At 37.6% G+C, this 16,908-nt stretch overlaps 1 protein-coding gene across 1 annotated transcript in view; it reads right to left on the minus strand.

Moving 5' to 3' along the window:
- Window positions 1-4,945: 4,945 nt before the first annotated feature.
- LOC139738804 (tubulin alpha-2/alpha-4 chain-like) overlaps window positions 4,946-16,908 on the minus strand; it is a 30,357-nt gene continuing 18,394 nt past the window's right edge. The window contains exons 2-3 of the mRNA XM_071649442.1: window positions 13,858-14,080; window positions 4,946-7,512 (exon numbers count right to left, since the gene is read on the minus strand). Coding sequence (XP_071505543.1) covers window positions 6,380-7,512; window positions 13,858-14,080 — 1,356 coding nt within the window. The 3' untranslated portion in view covers window positions 4,946-6,379. The remainder of the gene's footprint in view (window positions 7,513-13,857; window positions 14,081-16,908) is intronic.

Raw genomic sequence — 16,908 nt, forward strand, 5'->3', positions numbered from 1 at the left:
GGAGCTTTTGCATTTGTAGAATTTAATTACAACGATATGATGCACAATCATGGTATGGACTATCCCCATATATGTATCAGAGAATCGTTTGTTGGTCTTTGCTTTGTATAAGTCTATGGAAGGGGACATAAGGGGGAGGGTGTGGGAGGGGGTATCCCCCTCCCACACAAGGGAGATTTTGGATATTTAGACCTGAAATTCAGTGATTTGGTGCACACTTTTGAAATTAAAAAAAAAAGTATGAAAGATAAATATTCACAGAAATGTGAATGACCATTAAATCGGGGTATAATCAGCTCTTGTTCTAGGTATGCATCATCACTGTGTGATAAATGTAAGGAAGTTGAGAAGGCGGGGTTGGGAGGGGGTAGCCCCCTCCCAAACGACGGAGCTTTTGCATTTTTAGAATTGGAATATACATTGTACAATGTTTAATGATCTGATGCAAAATCTTGGTGGAATATCCTGGAGTTTGTATTAGACAAGTGTATTAAGACATCTATGGAGGGAGACCAAGCGGGGGAAGGATGTGGGAGGATGTATCCCCTTCCTACAAGAGAGAGCTTTTGCATCTTTTTGACTGTGATTCAAAGATGTGGAATTTCTGGCGCATATTTTTGATTTAATATGTAATGTAATGTAGCTATAATCAATGCAAGGGGTGGAGGCTAATACAGCAAGGTGGAGGATTTTAGAAGGGGTCGTCCCCCATCCCCTAACCCCTCCCATTCGAGAGAGCCTTTGTATTTTAAGGATTGAAATGAAATTTATGATGGAGTATTTGAAAAACTGTCAAACAAAGAAGCATAAGCCCACTAAATGTAGCAGGGGAATAAGGGTAAACTGAAAGAGAATATCCCCTTCCCACATTTTGGAACTTTTGGATTTGTTTAAATTGAAGTGACAGATCTGGGGGGCACTTTTTGATGAAATATTCAAAAAGTGTCGATCTCAAAAGTCTACTAAGTGGATGGAAGTTGGCCTATAAGGGGGGGGGGGAGGGGGTATCCCTCCCAGGGTCATTTTCCATTTTCAGAATTGAAATTAAACGATCTTGTGCACTTTTGGTGAAATATCTGGACAGTTTCTATTTTTTTTTAAAATTAAAAATTCCACATCGTGGGAATTTTTTTTTTTTTTTTGGGGGGGGGAGGGGGGGGATTGGGAGGGTGGGGGCAAAGCTTTGCATAGCTCCCACCCAATATTTTTATTCCAGGATTAATGCTATTTGGTATGAGGAAACTGTGTTATTTTTAGAATCCAATTGACATTGTCTCGCAAACACATTTTTTTGGTGGAAGTAGGGAAATAATCAATCCAAGAAGTGTACTACTACTACGTCTATGGAACGTATGGAGGGGAACTAAGCGGGGAAATGGTTAGGGCATAAATGAAAGGAGGATATTATATTCCCACACGAGAAAATTTATCTTGCATTTTTTGAACAGAAATGAGAGATCTTTTGATGAAAGAAATCATTCGGAGATATGCCAATCTTATGGGAAAGGACCAAAGGGGGAGGATGTGGAAGGGGTATAAACCCATTTTTTAGAATTGAACTGCAACAATGCCGTACACAGTTTCGGTAAAATATTTGGACAGTTTTCCATCACAAAAAACAAGAAAATCTCCGACATCCCGAAAATCATTATTGGAGGGGGGTAATATCATGGCAACTACCCCGCACCCTTGCATACGAGGGAGCTTTTGCATTACTCTAGAATAGAAAGGAAAATATCGTGAGAGGGGGTATTTCCCTCCAATACAAGGGAGATTTCGCATTTCAGAATTGACAGGTGCACACGTTGTATGAAGATTGGGACAGTGTCGAATAAAAAAAAAATCCACATCTTGGAAATTACTGGGGGGGGGGGGTCAACATGATATGCTGCCCCCTCCATCGATGCTCTCCTGAAGGGGGTACCCTCCCCCTAATGAGGGAACTTCTGCATTTTTAGATTTGAAATTCAGCAATCTAGTGAGCCCTTCAGGTATAGCATATTTAAAAAAAAATCAATAGAAAAGTAGGAAAAGCAAAATATCCAGGGACAATGGAAATGCTTTAATAGTGCTGTCTGCACTTTAAGCTTGTTCTGCGTGGGAGGGGGATACCCCTCCCACGCTATGGGGATTTCGCATTTTCAGAAGTGAAATTCAGCAATCTGATGCACACTTTGGGTGGGATATTTGGACAATTTTCTATAAAAAAAAAGAAGCAAATTTCCCTGTAGTAAGTTGGGGGTGCAGAAGCACCCCCAACTTTTATTTTTCACAGGGGTGCTATGCCCCCCTGCTCAAAAAGTCAGGGGTGCTGCAGCACCCCCGGCTCCCAGGGGCTTGGAGCCTTCTACGGTGACGTTTCATGAAAGTTGTCAGCCCTGACAAGTTGTCAGTCTCCGACAGTTTCAGTAACATCCTTGGTTTTGATTGGCTGTGAAGCTCTGCCTACTGAACAGTTTCTATTTTTGGAGTCAAGAAGGAAGTTGCGTATCCACCTGCTTGGTGAGCGTCAACTGTATACAGTATCCTGTATCTTTATCGCGTATTGCTTTTCCCATGCGCTGATGCATGGTTATTACCTCCGCCAAGGGAGGAGGTTATTCTTTATAGCAACCATTATTGGAAACTACACAAAATTGTACATTTCATCAATGTGTGTTATCTTCAATAAAAAGATAAAAAGAAATCTTACAAAGCTAATATGGGTTTGATAACCAAGAATGAGTGGGGTTCGTTTATTGTAATTTTTTATTTGTTAATCCGGAGGTCCGTTGTTTATTTTCCCGAAAATTTATAGGGTTCGATATACCCAATGTTTGGAATTGCTTTCTTCAAACAGGAAATGGGGGTTTTAGACCGAAAATGAGATACATATGAATAGTCGTTCTGTCAAAGAAATTATATTATCAATCCGAAGATAAAAGATGAAATTCGATGATCCAAGAATGATAGAGGGTTTCACTGATCGGAAAATTGAGTAAGGTTTGCTGATCGGAAAATTAAATGAGCCTCGTGAAAAATAATAATATTGTGGACATACATACGTGTAATGTATGCTGTTCAGCATTCAAGGTATTTTGATGGGGAACCATTTTGATGTACATCTATTTTCTTTTTACTGTTTGAACACATGTTGATATGTGCTACATGATTTGCCTTTGAGGGGCAGTTTAACGTTATTTCAACGTCATTCATGCCGTATCACTGAGGAGAGGGAGATGATGGAGCGGGAGGGAGGGGCCTGTACAAGGGAAGAATATAAAATGGACACTCATTATTCCATCAAAAATTGCAACAAGAAGTTGCCATGATAATTTATGTCCACTTTCCAGTAATTTGTCATTAAGTGTGTGTACTTGCTTGTGTGTGAAAGGTAATGTTTAGAGATTTGGAGGAATTGGCATATTACTGTCGATAAATCATTGTGCCAAAATTATTAGGACATACTTTGGTGCCGAACAAAATCGTAGCAGTCCTGCACCTTTCGTGACTCAAGATATTAAGTGATCATTATCAGTGTTACTTAATGGACAATTCATTATTGTCCATTCAATAGGAGTACTATAAAAGTGGTACCAAAAGTGGTACCAATAATAAGTAGTACTATGATAACCTGTTCTTGGTTAAGTGATGACTGCCGTTTATGATTATTGTGATATCACTGCAGAAATCGAGACGACGGGAAATAGGACTACTTTTTACCCCAATATCGAAAACGTTATGTGGATTATGAGTAATATGCTGTCAGTCTCAAGGTTCTATATATAAGTATGGGATTGGCTTCTCTTTTCTTTATAAACAAAGTCAGAACCTTGTATTCTTCAAAGAGGTATATGGTTAGAGAAGGAAGAACTACCATTTTGACGAAATCATTGAATAAGGAAACAATACTTCACAACTATTGTTTGATACGAATTTTGATTATAATCATGTGAACGAGTTTTTTTTTTGTGTGTGTGTGAGTGTGTGTTTGTATGGTAGCACTGTCAAATATCGCTGGTCATGCTTCCTTTGTCTTCCTTCCTAACCTCTCTGTCCTTTCTTATTTCGCTCCCTCCTCTTCTTTAGTCTCATTTCCTCTTCCTCCCTTCTCTTCTCCTTTTCCACTTTCCCACGAACACACTATATTATATCTCCCTCTACATCGCCATCGTCCCAATTACCCTTTCTTGTATGCTCTCAGTCTATCTTTCTCTTAGTTCTTCACTCCAAACTCTCCGTCCTCCCTTCCTCATTCATCCTGCCTTCCCTAATCTCCATTAAATTGTATTTTCCCTCCCTCTCATTCTTTTTTCTCCCAGTCTTCTCTTTCCATGTGCTCCTTCAGTCTAACCCAACTTCAAGATAATTTCCCATAAGATCACTGGATATTATTCGATCGTACACAAAAACAGCAGAAAGAAACGCATTTCTGAGCATACTCTTCCTTTTCCATATCCTTTTTAATTTCTTAATTCTCTTCTGCTTTTTGAAAGTATCTATAGCTGTTAGTGTTATGTATCAACGGATTGCTTGACAGAGAATCTTTGTATCTATAAATCACAAGATCGCATTTTGAAAACGAGTTCAAGAAGTCGAACAGTACTACAGCTTAATTCAGACTTTTGATCCATTTATCAATCTAATTCAAGTCAAGCAAATGTTACAAATGCTTTAAAATCACTCAGATTAAATGTGCCTCATTGTTCAGAGCGGGTGCTGTTCGTTATTCCGAAGGTTCGCTATTCCGAAGGTTCGTTATTCCGAAGGGTCGTTAATCCGAAACACGCAAATTCCCTATACCTACAGGTTCGTTAATCCGAAAATGAAATACGGTTCGTTAATCCGAAAATTTGTGTCGTCATTCCGAAGGTTCTTTATTCCGAAGATTGGTTAATCCGAAAATGAAATTCGGAACAATGAACCTTCGGAATAACGAATCTTAGGAATAAAGAGCCTTCGGAATAACGAACCTTAGGAATAACGAGCTGTAACCTTTAAGAGCTGTTCGAACGTATAACAAGATTCTCTGATAATAACCTTTGAAAAATGTACCTGACTGCCACCCTACATAATGAGGTAACTTCGTCCTGAAACACTTTGAATTATAATTATTTTATGACCATTTCTTAATTCAATCATGATTGTAAGTTGGTGTAAGTTGGTGTACTAGTGAAAATGACAATATTATAATCAGTCAAATCAAAGTGAGAAGATGGGACGTGACAGCAAATTGTGAACATTCTGTCTTTAACCTGTACATAAATATAGTACTAAACATTTTGATGCCATAGTCTTGCACAACGAAATATTACAATGGTAATGAAATGCATGACAACTCCGTTCTCAAATCTGGCAATATTTTGGCAATATTTGGCAATATTTGGCATTGATTCTAAGTTCTTAATACTGCAAGTGAGATAAGATATTTCAATGACTTATATGGCTGGTATTAAATGTATCTTGCACTGTCCAACATGCCTCCTTATGTATATTATTTGTTATACGTTTGAGTAAAAAGATACGTCAAAACAGACTACACATCAGAATTTTTAACTGAAATCATGTTTTTACTATTTCAATAATCTGACATTGAATCATCTCGTGAAGAAAATCATTCTAAACAAAATCAGTGTTTAGATAATTATGACATCAAACAAACTGCTAATTTACACATTGTCTCTTCGATGCTCAATCACAAAGAAGTAAAGTTATGATTGTTCTTCGACAATGACAATTAGCGTTGCTGTGCATCGACGTTTATTTGGCCTCTAAAACGCAGTAAGGATTGTACCAAAGAACGCGATGCACTGTATGTCACCTGTGATCAATTTGATTTATCAAACACTGTATACTGTATGGAGAGTGAAATATCAAGATCTTTCACAATTTCCCCCAATGTATCATTATTGATAGTTTTACAGTTTGTACACATGGCAACAATAAACAGGTGTTTTTGTTTATAGTATGAATGTACACAATAATCTCAACGTTTTGCAATTACAGTAACTACTCCATGTTGTTCATCCTTTGAACTGCCATCACTTTCGTTTTGTTTCTTCACTTTTTACACTTTGTTCGCAGCGCCTTATCATCATGTTTCTACATAAGTTGATATTTGAAATCTAAACATTTGATTTGATATCTCTGACAGAAACACTCAATTTGCATTTTTCAACATGTCATTCTAATACAGCTACCCAACACCAAACAACGTCGACAAACACTATCAACTGGATGAGATGCAAATACTGCCTACTGACATAGATCAAGCGCGCACAAATCCATAGATACTCAATCTTACGAAATACCAACGACGAATAGTGACTAGTAGGAAACACAATGTTCATGTATTACAATAACCACAAGTAAATCATAATTTTGTTCCAACAGTCTAAATCTAGAATTCCTCCTTGTTCCCTTCCTCTTCGTCTTCTTGGAATGAATCCACGCCGACTTCTTCATAGTCCTTTTCGAGCGCAGCAAGGTCCTCTCGAGCTTCGGCAAACTCACCCTCCTCCATGCCTTCTCCGACATACCAGTGGACAAAAGCTCTCTTGGCGTACATCAGATCAAATTTGTGGTCTAACCGAGCCCAAGCAACTGCGATTGCAGTTGTGTTGCTTAACATGCACACAGCTCGTTGCACCTTAGCCAAGTCACCACCAGGCACTACAGTTGGGGGTTGATAGTTTATGCCTACCTTGAAGCCAGTTGGGCACCAGTCAACAAACTGAATGGATCGCTTGGTTTTTATCGTAGCAATCGCAGCATTAACATCTTTCGGAACAACGTCACCTCGGTATAACAGACAGCAGGCCATGTATTTTCCATGGCGCGGATCACATTTCACCATCTGGTTGTTGGGTTCAAAGCAGGCGTTGGTTATCTCTGCGACTGTGAGTTGCTCATGATAGGCTTTCTCTGCAGAAATGACAGGAGCATACGTGGCGAGAGGAAAGTGGATGCGAGGATACGGTACCAAGTTAGTCTGGAACTCTGTTAAGTCAACATTAAGAGCACCGTCAAAACGGAGAGAAGCAGTGATAGACGAAACAATTTGTCCGATGAGTCGATTAAGGTTGGTGTAGGTAGGTCTTTCAATATCAAGATTACGGCGACAAATATCGTATATAGCTTCGTTATCGACCATGAAGGCGCAATCAGAGTGCTCCAAGGTCGTATGGGTCGTCAAAACGGCGTTGTAAGGCTCGACAACGGCGGTGGACACTTGCGGCGCCGGGTAGATGGCAAACTCGAGTTTGGACTTCTTGCCGTAGTCCACAGAGAGACGCTCCATGAGCAGAGATGAGAATCCAGATCCCGTGCCGCCACCGAAGCTGTGGAAGATGAGGAATCCCTGCAACCCCGTGCACTGGTCAGCTAATTTCCTAATACGGTCCAGGACAGTGTCTATAAGCTCCTTGCCGACCGTGTAATGTCCACGAGCGTAGTTGTTGGCGGCATCCTCCTTACCGCTGATCAACTGCTCAGGGTGAAATAGCTGACGGTAGATGCCGGTACGAACTTCGTCTGCAAAGAAACAGATATCACACACTACAAATCAATGTTGCATTATGACATTCGTTGAATATGGAAATGATTTCACATGATCTTTTATCGCTTTATTTGCGCAAAATGTAGAGAGAGGGAATTTTACATGTGGTAACAAAAGCCTTGTATAGTCACGTGTTGGCTATTCGTCAATAGATGGCGGGATTCTAGTGTGCTTGACGAAAATACTTTTAGGGTTTACACCCGTAAATACAATGTATAATGGAATATCCCTGACCGCATCGCAAAATAATGTCAAAGATACTAAAATAGATGAAGAACAAAATTAAATGAAATTCAGAAAAGGCAGTTTTGCAAAAAATTGAAAAGTTGCTTATTATTACGTATGAATTCCTCTACAAACTGCATTTTGGTTCGAAGATGAAAGCTTTTCACATAGAATTTGAAGGGACTATAATTATTATTTGATCGGGTGCATGTACTGAAAATAAATTGTGATTTTTGTAAGTAAAAAGAACTCGTAGTCTGGCTTTGCGAACCCTTGGACAGAGTCTGAGCCGAAGGACCCCCCCCCCCCCCCCACCTTGGAAATTTGTTGGATGAAAGGATATACCTCACTTTTCAGGTTAGCGAAGATGAAGCACCTCATTTTCCCAGCTATTTTACAGCTTTTTTTTTTTTCAATTTTGAATTTAACACACTTCTCTATGGGGAATTATTTACCCGTGTGAGTAATGGACTCGCGCCATCTATCGATAAGTAGACAAAATAAGAACACTGATCCCTATTTTCCTTTGTAAGAATAAATGATAAGTCACATTCTTGATTAGGTGGATTCCAATATAACAGCTTTCCTGCTGTTTAAGAGCAAAGACAGGGTAAATGTATTTTAGTGACCCGACAATTTTTCTAATCTTTACTGGAGAATTAAGGACCTCTCAAATAAATGTTTACACCATATCATTTTTTTTTCTAAATGGCTCAATACTACAGTATAATATTGGCATACCGACAAAAGAGTAAACATTGAAATGCGACACACCAAGATTATATAGGCATTGCTTATCATTATCATGTGTAAAATAAATGATGTACGTAGTTTCTTTCAGCACATAGTTGCTGCCAGTGCACAAAATTGCGTGCTCTCATTTACCCGTTGTTTATTTTATTCTCACCAGAGAATATTTTAAGTTACCAAATATTGCCCTACGATCTGTTTCTAATCTGGACTTCCGTTCATCCATTTCAAACATACTTTAAAAAAATCGTTGAAAATATATGACTTGCAGCACCTTCTCCAACTTGGATCCTTAATGGTCGTAGGCCCAATAATTTCTTTTGCAAATGTCACGAAATATGAGCATGGTTGAAGAATGTCTTCCAACATTGTGTATGAAATCTTACGGTAATACATCTCAGAGTTTTTAACGAATAAATGAGTTAAAGAAATGTAACTGGTATGCACTTTATTTCGTATTATCTCCCATGCAATAGGTCTCCAGAACATCTTACCAATATGAGACAAATGATTGGGAGATAATCACTATCTGTATACACAAATTTTTATGACAATACTTTGAAGCATTTTTTCACAGAATGTATGAATATGTTTGTATAATTTTTATTATGCCCCATCTTGCAATGACTATAGACATGAACATTTTTTTTTTGCTACCTGTGTATCATTCCAAAAATGTATGTCAAATGTACGTATTTTTATACATTCTGTGAAAAAAGTGCAAGTTTGAACTGAATTCAACTGAAGTATATAGAAAGACAGGAAAAGTTTCAACATTTTCTCTTGACCTTTGGTTCAGGCATCGTAGAGATATGGATAGTAGACTTGCTAAGGGGGTTAACGCTGCATTTTTTAGTACAAATGTCCTACTTGGCACAGATGTTACCTAGGGCAAATCAAAAATTTTCATCTAAAGAGACAATCTGTATCTATGCAAATAAGCCTTAATTTGCATAATTTATGCAAAATACATATAAAAATTCTTAAAGAATATATGTGCATTCAGCAGAAATACCTAATTTAATAGAAGTATTCTATAATAGAGTATGTGGAAACATTCCTGCAAGAATGTATTTCATACCTATGTAAATTAACATAAAATTTGCATTATAATGCAAGCTATTGTGCAAAAGTCTGCATATTTGGAAGAATTTCTAATCTATTAAGCACTGGATCTCGTAGTACAAAGTTTGAACCTGGGATGGATGTTCCTTGGGTCAAAAGCAAATGATTCATCTAAAGAGACAAACTGTCTCTATGCAAACAACCTGTTATTTGCAAAATATGCATATTATACATAGATAATCAGAACAAACAAAAAGCAAGCATGTGACAATGTCTTAAATCGGTTGAACTTGATATCCCCAAAGCTAATAGAATAAGACAATAATCATTCTCTCCACAACACTCTTCTGTTGCTTGAATTGTTTCCATATTATTTAATTAACCCAAGCATTTTATGCATAAATTATGTAAATAGGTATACAAGACGTAAAGTTTCGGAATACATTTTGTATATTGATCTTTAAAATCATTTTACTATCAATATTCCCTCATTGCATAAATACTTTGCAGGTTGGGAAAATAGCACTCGATAGTGACACTCTTTAGATATGATTATAACTATAGATATAACAGTAGGTCCTACAAAGGAATATGATATGAAAGGAATATGATATGAAAGAATAATTGTTTTCCCTTGGGATAATGTAACTCCCTGGCGGTCCTACAAATATTATATTCCACCACACACCAGCTAATATACATGTATAGATGATCATGACCTACATGATCTTGAAGCTTTAAAAAAAATAATTATGTTAACTGGTTTTGTGTAAAGACGTCAGAGGTTAAAAAAAACCACACAGTTAAAAATGTAAAAGAAGAATGTCAGAGGTTATTGCGTGCATCAAGATTAACTGTCATGCGACCCATATACTAAATGCAATGACAGTGATGACTTTACTATGTCATTGAATGCCATGTCCTTTCCTACTTATCAAGAGGAAATAAAAACGCTTGAGAGGGGAGGGCTTAACATTTTTTTCGATAATCAACAAGGGAATCACTGTCAGGTAGAACATGCACAAATATGTACTAAGTTTCATGATACCTTGATTCACAAGAAAAAGTGATATATAGCACTTTCATTAGAGCTTTGACCTTTTGCCAGGAAATTTCCGTGAGAATCTCAATTAGGTATAGCTAATACATGTATGTATTAAGTTTCATTAAAAAAAAATCCTACAAGCATTGCATAAATATGAGGGAAATAGTGAAATTTTAATGGCCCAATTGACCTTGATCTTTGACCCTGACCTTTGACAAATGACTCCTAAATCCCTAGAATATTCCTGCCAGTACCAAGATCCATCAAGATACCTTGAACCATGCGAGATACGGAGAAAAAAGTGAAAATTTAACATTGTCACCTGACCTTTCACCTTTGATCTCTTGATCTAAAACTCTCTGGAGACTCTTACTTTGGTAGTATATGTATGCAGTCACTAAGTTTCAAGAAATTACCTTCAGACATTGCATAGATATGGGGGAAATGATGAAATTTGAGCATTTACCTTGAACTTTTTGACCTTTGACCTCTTTGCCGATTTTACTTAAAAACTGCATGCTTGATTAATTGCCCCATCATACGTCATCCTTGGAACAAGTTTGGTAAAATTTGCTTAATCCAGTCTGAGTTATCTCATAAACTGATACAATTTGTTAGGTCGACCTTGACCATTGACATCTGGTACATTGGGTATTAATATGCGTAGTATGCTAATTAGGTGGTATTTGCATAGAGAAATAGTGTTTTGATATTACAAACCATTTCCTTTTGACTAAAGGATATGCATACTACTTTGGTAGTTTTATCATAAAATGCAGTTCTTAGACTGTGAGAAAAACTTCAAAAATGATGTTTTTACTTTACTTTCTTTGGTAATTATGTAAATTAGGTGGTAATCATAGTTCAATTATTCAAATTCTTATCTCATTTTGTTTCACAGAGTGTTTACAACGAGTAAGATATATCTATAGGAAGAGATTTAAGGGGTTTTTAATTGTTTACAAAACAATTTGCATTTAACTTGCATAATTATGCAAATTTCATGTTTATTTATACATCGGTATGAAATCAACTTTCGCAGGAATTATTTCCACATACTGTATAGAATATACTTCTACAAAACTAGGTATTTCTGCCATATATATATACATATATTTTTTAATAATTTTTATATGTATTATGTTGCATAAATTATGCAAATTAAGGTTTATTTGCATAGATACAGATTGTCTCTTTTGATGAAAATTTTTCATTTGCCCTAGGGAACATCTGTGCCAAGTATATAAGACATTTGTACTATAAAATGCAGCGATCGCCCCCTCTTTCGCCCTTAGCAAGCCTACTAGGAGGGATATGGTGAAATTTAAGTATTTGACCCTGACCCAGAGACAGTGTGCGAGCCCTTCATAAACTCATAATTTGCCAAGTTTCATTTGGATACCTCAAAGTCGATTACGGAAGTACGGACGGACGTACCGAAGGAAGGCCGAAAGGACAGCGGACAACCCGAAAACATTATGCCTCCTGCGACACTTCTTGGCGGAGGCATAAAAACTAACCCCATGTCAATCCAAAATATACGCTTCCTTTTTATATAAAGAATAAAGGGGGATTTGGGGGTCCGAATAAATTCACTTCTACAATTAATACACAAATTTATGTAAGGAATCTACTTTTTCAGGGTTGCTACAGGGACACACAAACTTCAACTTCAAAACTGTATACATAAATGAATATCCAACTATTCTCTAAGTTACAGCTCGTTATTCCGAAGGTTCGTTATTCCGAAGGTTCTTCAGTCCGAAGATTCGTTATTTCGAAGGTTCGTTGTTCCGAATTTCATTTTCGGATTAACAAATCTCCGGAATGACGAACCTTCGGAATAACGCCACAAATGTTTGAATTTACGAACCCTTTTTCATTTTCGGATTAACGAACCTCTAGGTACAGGGAATTTGTGTGTTTCGGATTAACGAACCTTCGGAAAAGCGAACCTTCGGAATAACGAACAGCACCCTATAAAAACACCCATGTTCATAGTTACTCCACTCGACAGCAAAATTGTTCCATGTACATGGCAGACGCACCACTCTTGCACAAAAAGTTGTTAGCTGTTCTGTTTAGAAGCATTGGAATGAAATGTCAAATCTGTCTCAAGTTTATTTGTATAGGCTCCTACAAGCACCTCCTGGCATCCTATGTTGATTAATGATATTATGTTATCTTTGATTAATGGTCATTATGTAATGTACTTAAAGGGATGGTACAGTATTGTTGGAGATGAGAATTGGGCTTTTAACTTTTTGCGAGATACCAAGAAAACACTTCTGAAATAGTACAGAGCATATCAATTTAAAAAGAATTCAAAGTTTATTTGAAGAAAATCGGGTTTGGAATGACTGAAACATCCAAAAACAAAGTAAAACAAAGCGAACGTAATAAATTGTGGGTTCCACACTTATTAGAATCGCTCTGTTTTGGATATCTCAGCCATTTCAAAACCAATTTTCATCAAATAAACATTGAATTCCTCATGAAATTACATGCTCTTTCATATTTCATAAGAGGTTTCTCATTATCTCACCAAAAAATGTTAGAAACCTAAAATTAGGTCTCAACCAAAACTCTACCATCCCTTTAATAAGTTACTCATATTTTGGACTTAAAATGACGTTATACTATACTTCTGTAGCCAATAGTTTTGCCATTCAGCAGTGGAATACTTGCACTGTCAAGATTGTCCTACATCCTCCATTCTATTCAGTGGAAATGAAGAAGTCACCTTATATTTCAATGAAATTTATGAATAAGCGTCTGCTTGTTTGCTTTCAAATGAAATAGTCCCATCAGGTCATAATTTTCTATGTATGCAATATCACTTGTAGCCACGACTAACTTGCTACTGCACAGTGCTGTATAACTGTCAATATACTCTCTGCCATCTACACCTAGCCTACTCCATTTTTTCCTTCCCCATTTTTCACTTGGTTTCTCATACCAGTCATACCTTGTAAAATGCATCACTTTCACTTATCTACATAATTTTATTCTGTATTCTCTGTTCAACAAGCTCTGCTTCATTTAAGTCCATCACAGCTGCTTCAATTTTGTGTTATGGTCCGACGTGTAACATTGTGTAAATCCGGCCTAGCTACGTAAATGTTTGTGGAAATCTTTAACTGAAACTGAAACAGTCAGTGGTCATTGTGATGACCTTTTACAGAAAGTCATACACTTCTATACAATGTTTACTACTCAATTCTACTTTTCTTACCAACTACGGTCGGCTCGAGATCGACGAAGACGGCACGAGGAACGTGTTTGCCGGCTCCAGTCTCGCTGAAGAAGGTGTTGAAGGAATCGTCACCTCCTCCCATAGTCTTGTCGGAGGGCATCTGACCATCGGGTCCAATACCGTGCTCCAGACAGTACAACTCCCAGCATGCATTGCCCATTTGGACTCCAGCCTGACCGACGTGGACCGAGATACATTCACGCTAATCGGAGTAAAAAAAAAAATGAATTATTAAATAAAGAATAAAAAATAAAGACAATATAGTACAGTTGTACCGTCTGGGAAGGACACATCAGACTTGTCCTGTAGAATTTGGTTTCCTATATTATGAGGGTTAGGAATCGGAGGTCAAATATCGGCTGTGTCCTCTTCGTGTTTCCAAAATCCCTCTACGTCCGTCACTGACTCTGATAAAGACTTATAATGCTTACAGAAATTGCACTTAATGTATAGCAGGTAAGATCACATTTTTAAACGCACAAAACTAGTACCAAGCTACATTTTAGTTTTAGTCGTATAGTGCGATGATCATGATAATAAACACATATTTCATAAGAGAAGACGGCAAGCACTTGTGCTTGTACTGACTAATACTCTCTGCAATGCCCACTGATTTCATCTGGTTGACACAGTAGGCCTACTTTTTACAGAGTCATTGCTCTCATCAAAAGAATGATACACAGAAAGCATCGCGGAAGACTCACGCACAAATTGCATTTTACGTCACCAATACAAATGGTACATGTGTATCAGCAAAGTCAGTAAGCACTGGAAATGCTATTTTTAAAGTGATTTCGAAAGGAAGTTACGGAGGCAAATCTTGCCAAATCAATTCAGAGATATGAATCGCAGAAAGTGTAATTCGACACTATGACAGTCACACTGCGCAGTTTAAGTACAATGGTAAATATTTCACATACAGTGTACTTACGTGTATAATGCTCTTTAGTTGTGTGTGTGTGCTTTTTTTTTGTGGTGGATTCTGGCATGTAGGGAAAATATTTGTCTTCTCGTCTATGTAGTCTGCTACACCCTCATGAACGGGTATTGAGAAACTTAAATCAATGTCTTCCCGAACAAGCGATTTGCTATAGGATACCTAATGTCAACGTTTCTTCTCCGGTTGTGCAATGTTCTCATATGACCATTGTTCTTTGCTCTATAGGTCAGCGAAATACATTATTTTATCAGGCTTAAGTTTTAAAGCCATTCAGAGACAAGAAAATGACTTACATACAGGGTCTCGTGCACAAAATCAATGTAGGGACTCTTACACAAGGTATATCCACATTTTCACATGCAATTCTTAAAATCATTGCCGTTTACAAAAGCGTAACAGGACCTCTTTAATTCTAAGTTTAGCTCGTGCTCAACTCTTGTAACCATTCTACGCATGTACCATAAATAACTTTGACAGTGAATATAAGCATAACAAAGCAACTTGAAATAAAAACAAATATCACGACACTTTCACGACATGATATAAATATGTGTGTATTACATCGAGCAAAGTATGAAATATTGCAGTTGCTGTGCTGTAAAGAAAGTTGTGATTGTTTGATTTAGAAAATAGATGTTGTAGGCCTATAAATGTGTGATGAATTTTACATCTTTGCGAGAATATTGCTGTATAATGTAGGGGTGCGTTGGTCCAGTTGTAAAATCGATGGCGGAGTCGGAGCACAGCTGATATACACGCAAGTTTTATCTTATTGATAACAAAAAAAAAAAGATCTAATGACGTTACGACAGAGCAGATTGATCTTGTGACGCATTAAAAGGACAAGTTATTGGTATACAGTACACAGGACGCTAATGATCGACAAATCACAGCTCAGATAATCTTGCTGCTGGTCAAGTTGAACATGTTTGTTTCTTTCTCTACGCCTTTATGCTAGCATTGATAGTTACGATCATGTTCCGATATGAGTTACACATTAGTTTTGTCATTTGCCATTCAGATCAAAGTATATGCGGCACAATACAAATCGGAACCTCGAACGACCAGTTCTACGTTTGATTTAATCTAGCTTTCTAACGAAGATAATCATCTGTTTAATGTGGATTGGGGGTTTCAATACAGTAGCTATCTAAATCCATGCACTACAACACGAAGTGGGGCTTTCGGCAAGGGTAAGAGGTTTCACGCGTCCTTCATAATACAGTCATTAATCACAGGCCTCCTACCACCAACGCGGACTTATTGCAAGATTGAAATACAGAACTATTTTGCACATGCTCACTCTTGCAGACACAAGACTTCTTTGATAGAAGCACACTGTCTTGCACATGACAAAGTTCACTCCATTTTTGCGTGCTGTCAGAGTCAATGTGCTATCAATAGCATCGATGAAGTGTTGCAAGATTGTAAGCTATACATGTGTAACGATGCAAGGGGTTCTTCAATGAAGAATAAACACTGCAGGGTGTGACCAGATAAAGGCTAGAAGCAGTGTATACCTGATGGTGTGTTGCCTGCAGATCCAGATGTTAGCGACGGTTTACAAGAAATGCAAAATGTGATAATATTTATTGAGCAACTGAATAGCAATTCATTGTAGCCATCTTAACGGTAGAGCATCCACGTATCAAGCGGGAGCATTCTTATACGTCCATAAAGATATGCACTGGGTGGCAACGAAGATAACTTTCATGGATAGAAGTTACTTTTACATATCTTTAGGCTCTTTCGGTCATCTCTCTCTCTCTCTCTCTCTCCCTCTAATACACACTCCTTCAATTTGTCTGACTATTCATTATCAACAGTGGGTTCTCGTCCTAAACAAGTTTTTTTTTTCCCAAAGAAAATGACATGTTCTATCCGTAATTTTCATTAGCTCGAAGAGGTGCATGAGAGTATTGACGAGGGCATAATTATATTGAGGGTGCACGTCGCGAGTCCGACACCGAGTCATACACCCCAAGAGCTCGACACTAAGCAAATGAGGCCTATGAATCAGACGCTATAAGAAAACAAAGCCCACGAGTCGGACACTAGGAAAAAAAGGCCCATGAGTCCAACACTAAGCA

This window comes from Diadema antillarum, unplaced genomic scaffold (assembly GCF_040938485.1).
Source record: "Diadema antillarum isolate AM-2024a unplaced genomic scaffold, OU_Dant_1.0 seq00000768_RagTag, whole genome shotgun sequence".
Taxonomy (NCBI): domain Eukaryota; kingdom Metazoa; phylum Echinodermata; class Echinoidea; order Diadematoida; family Diadematidae; genus Diadema; species Diadema antillarum.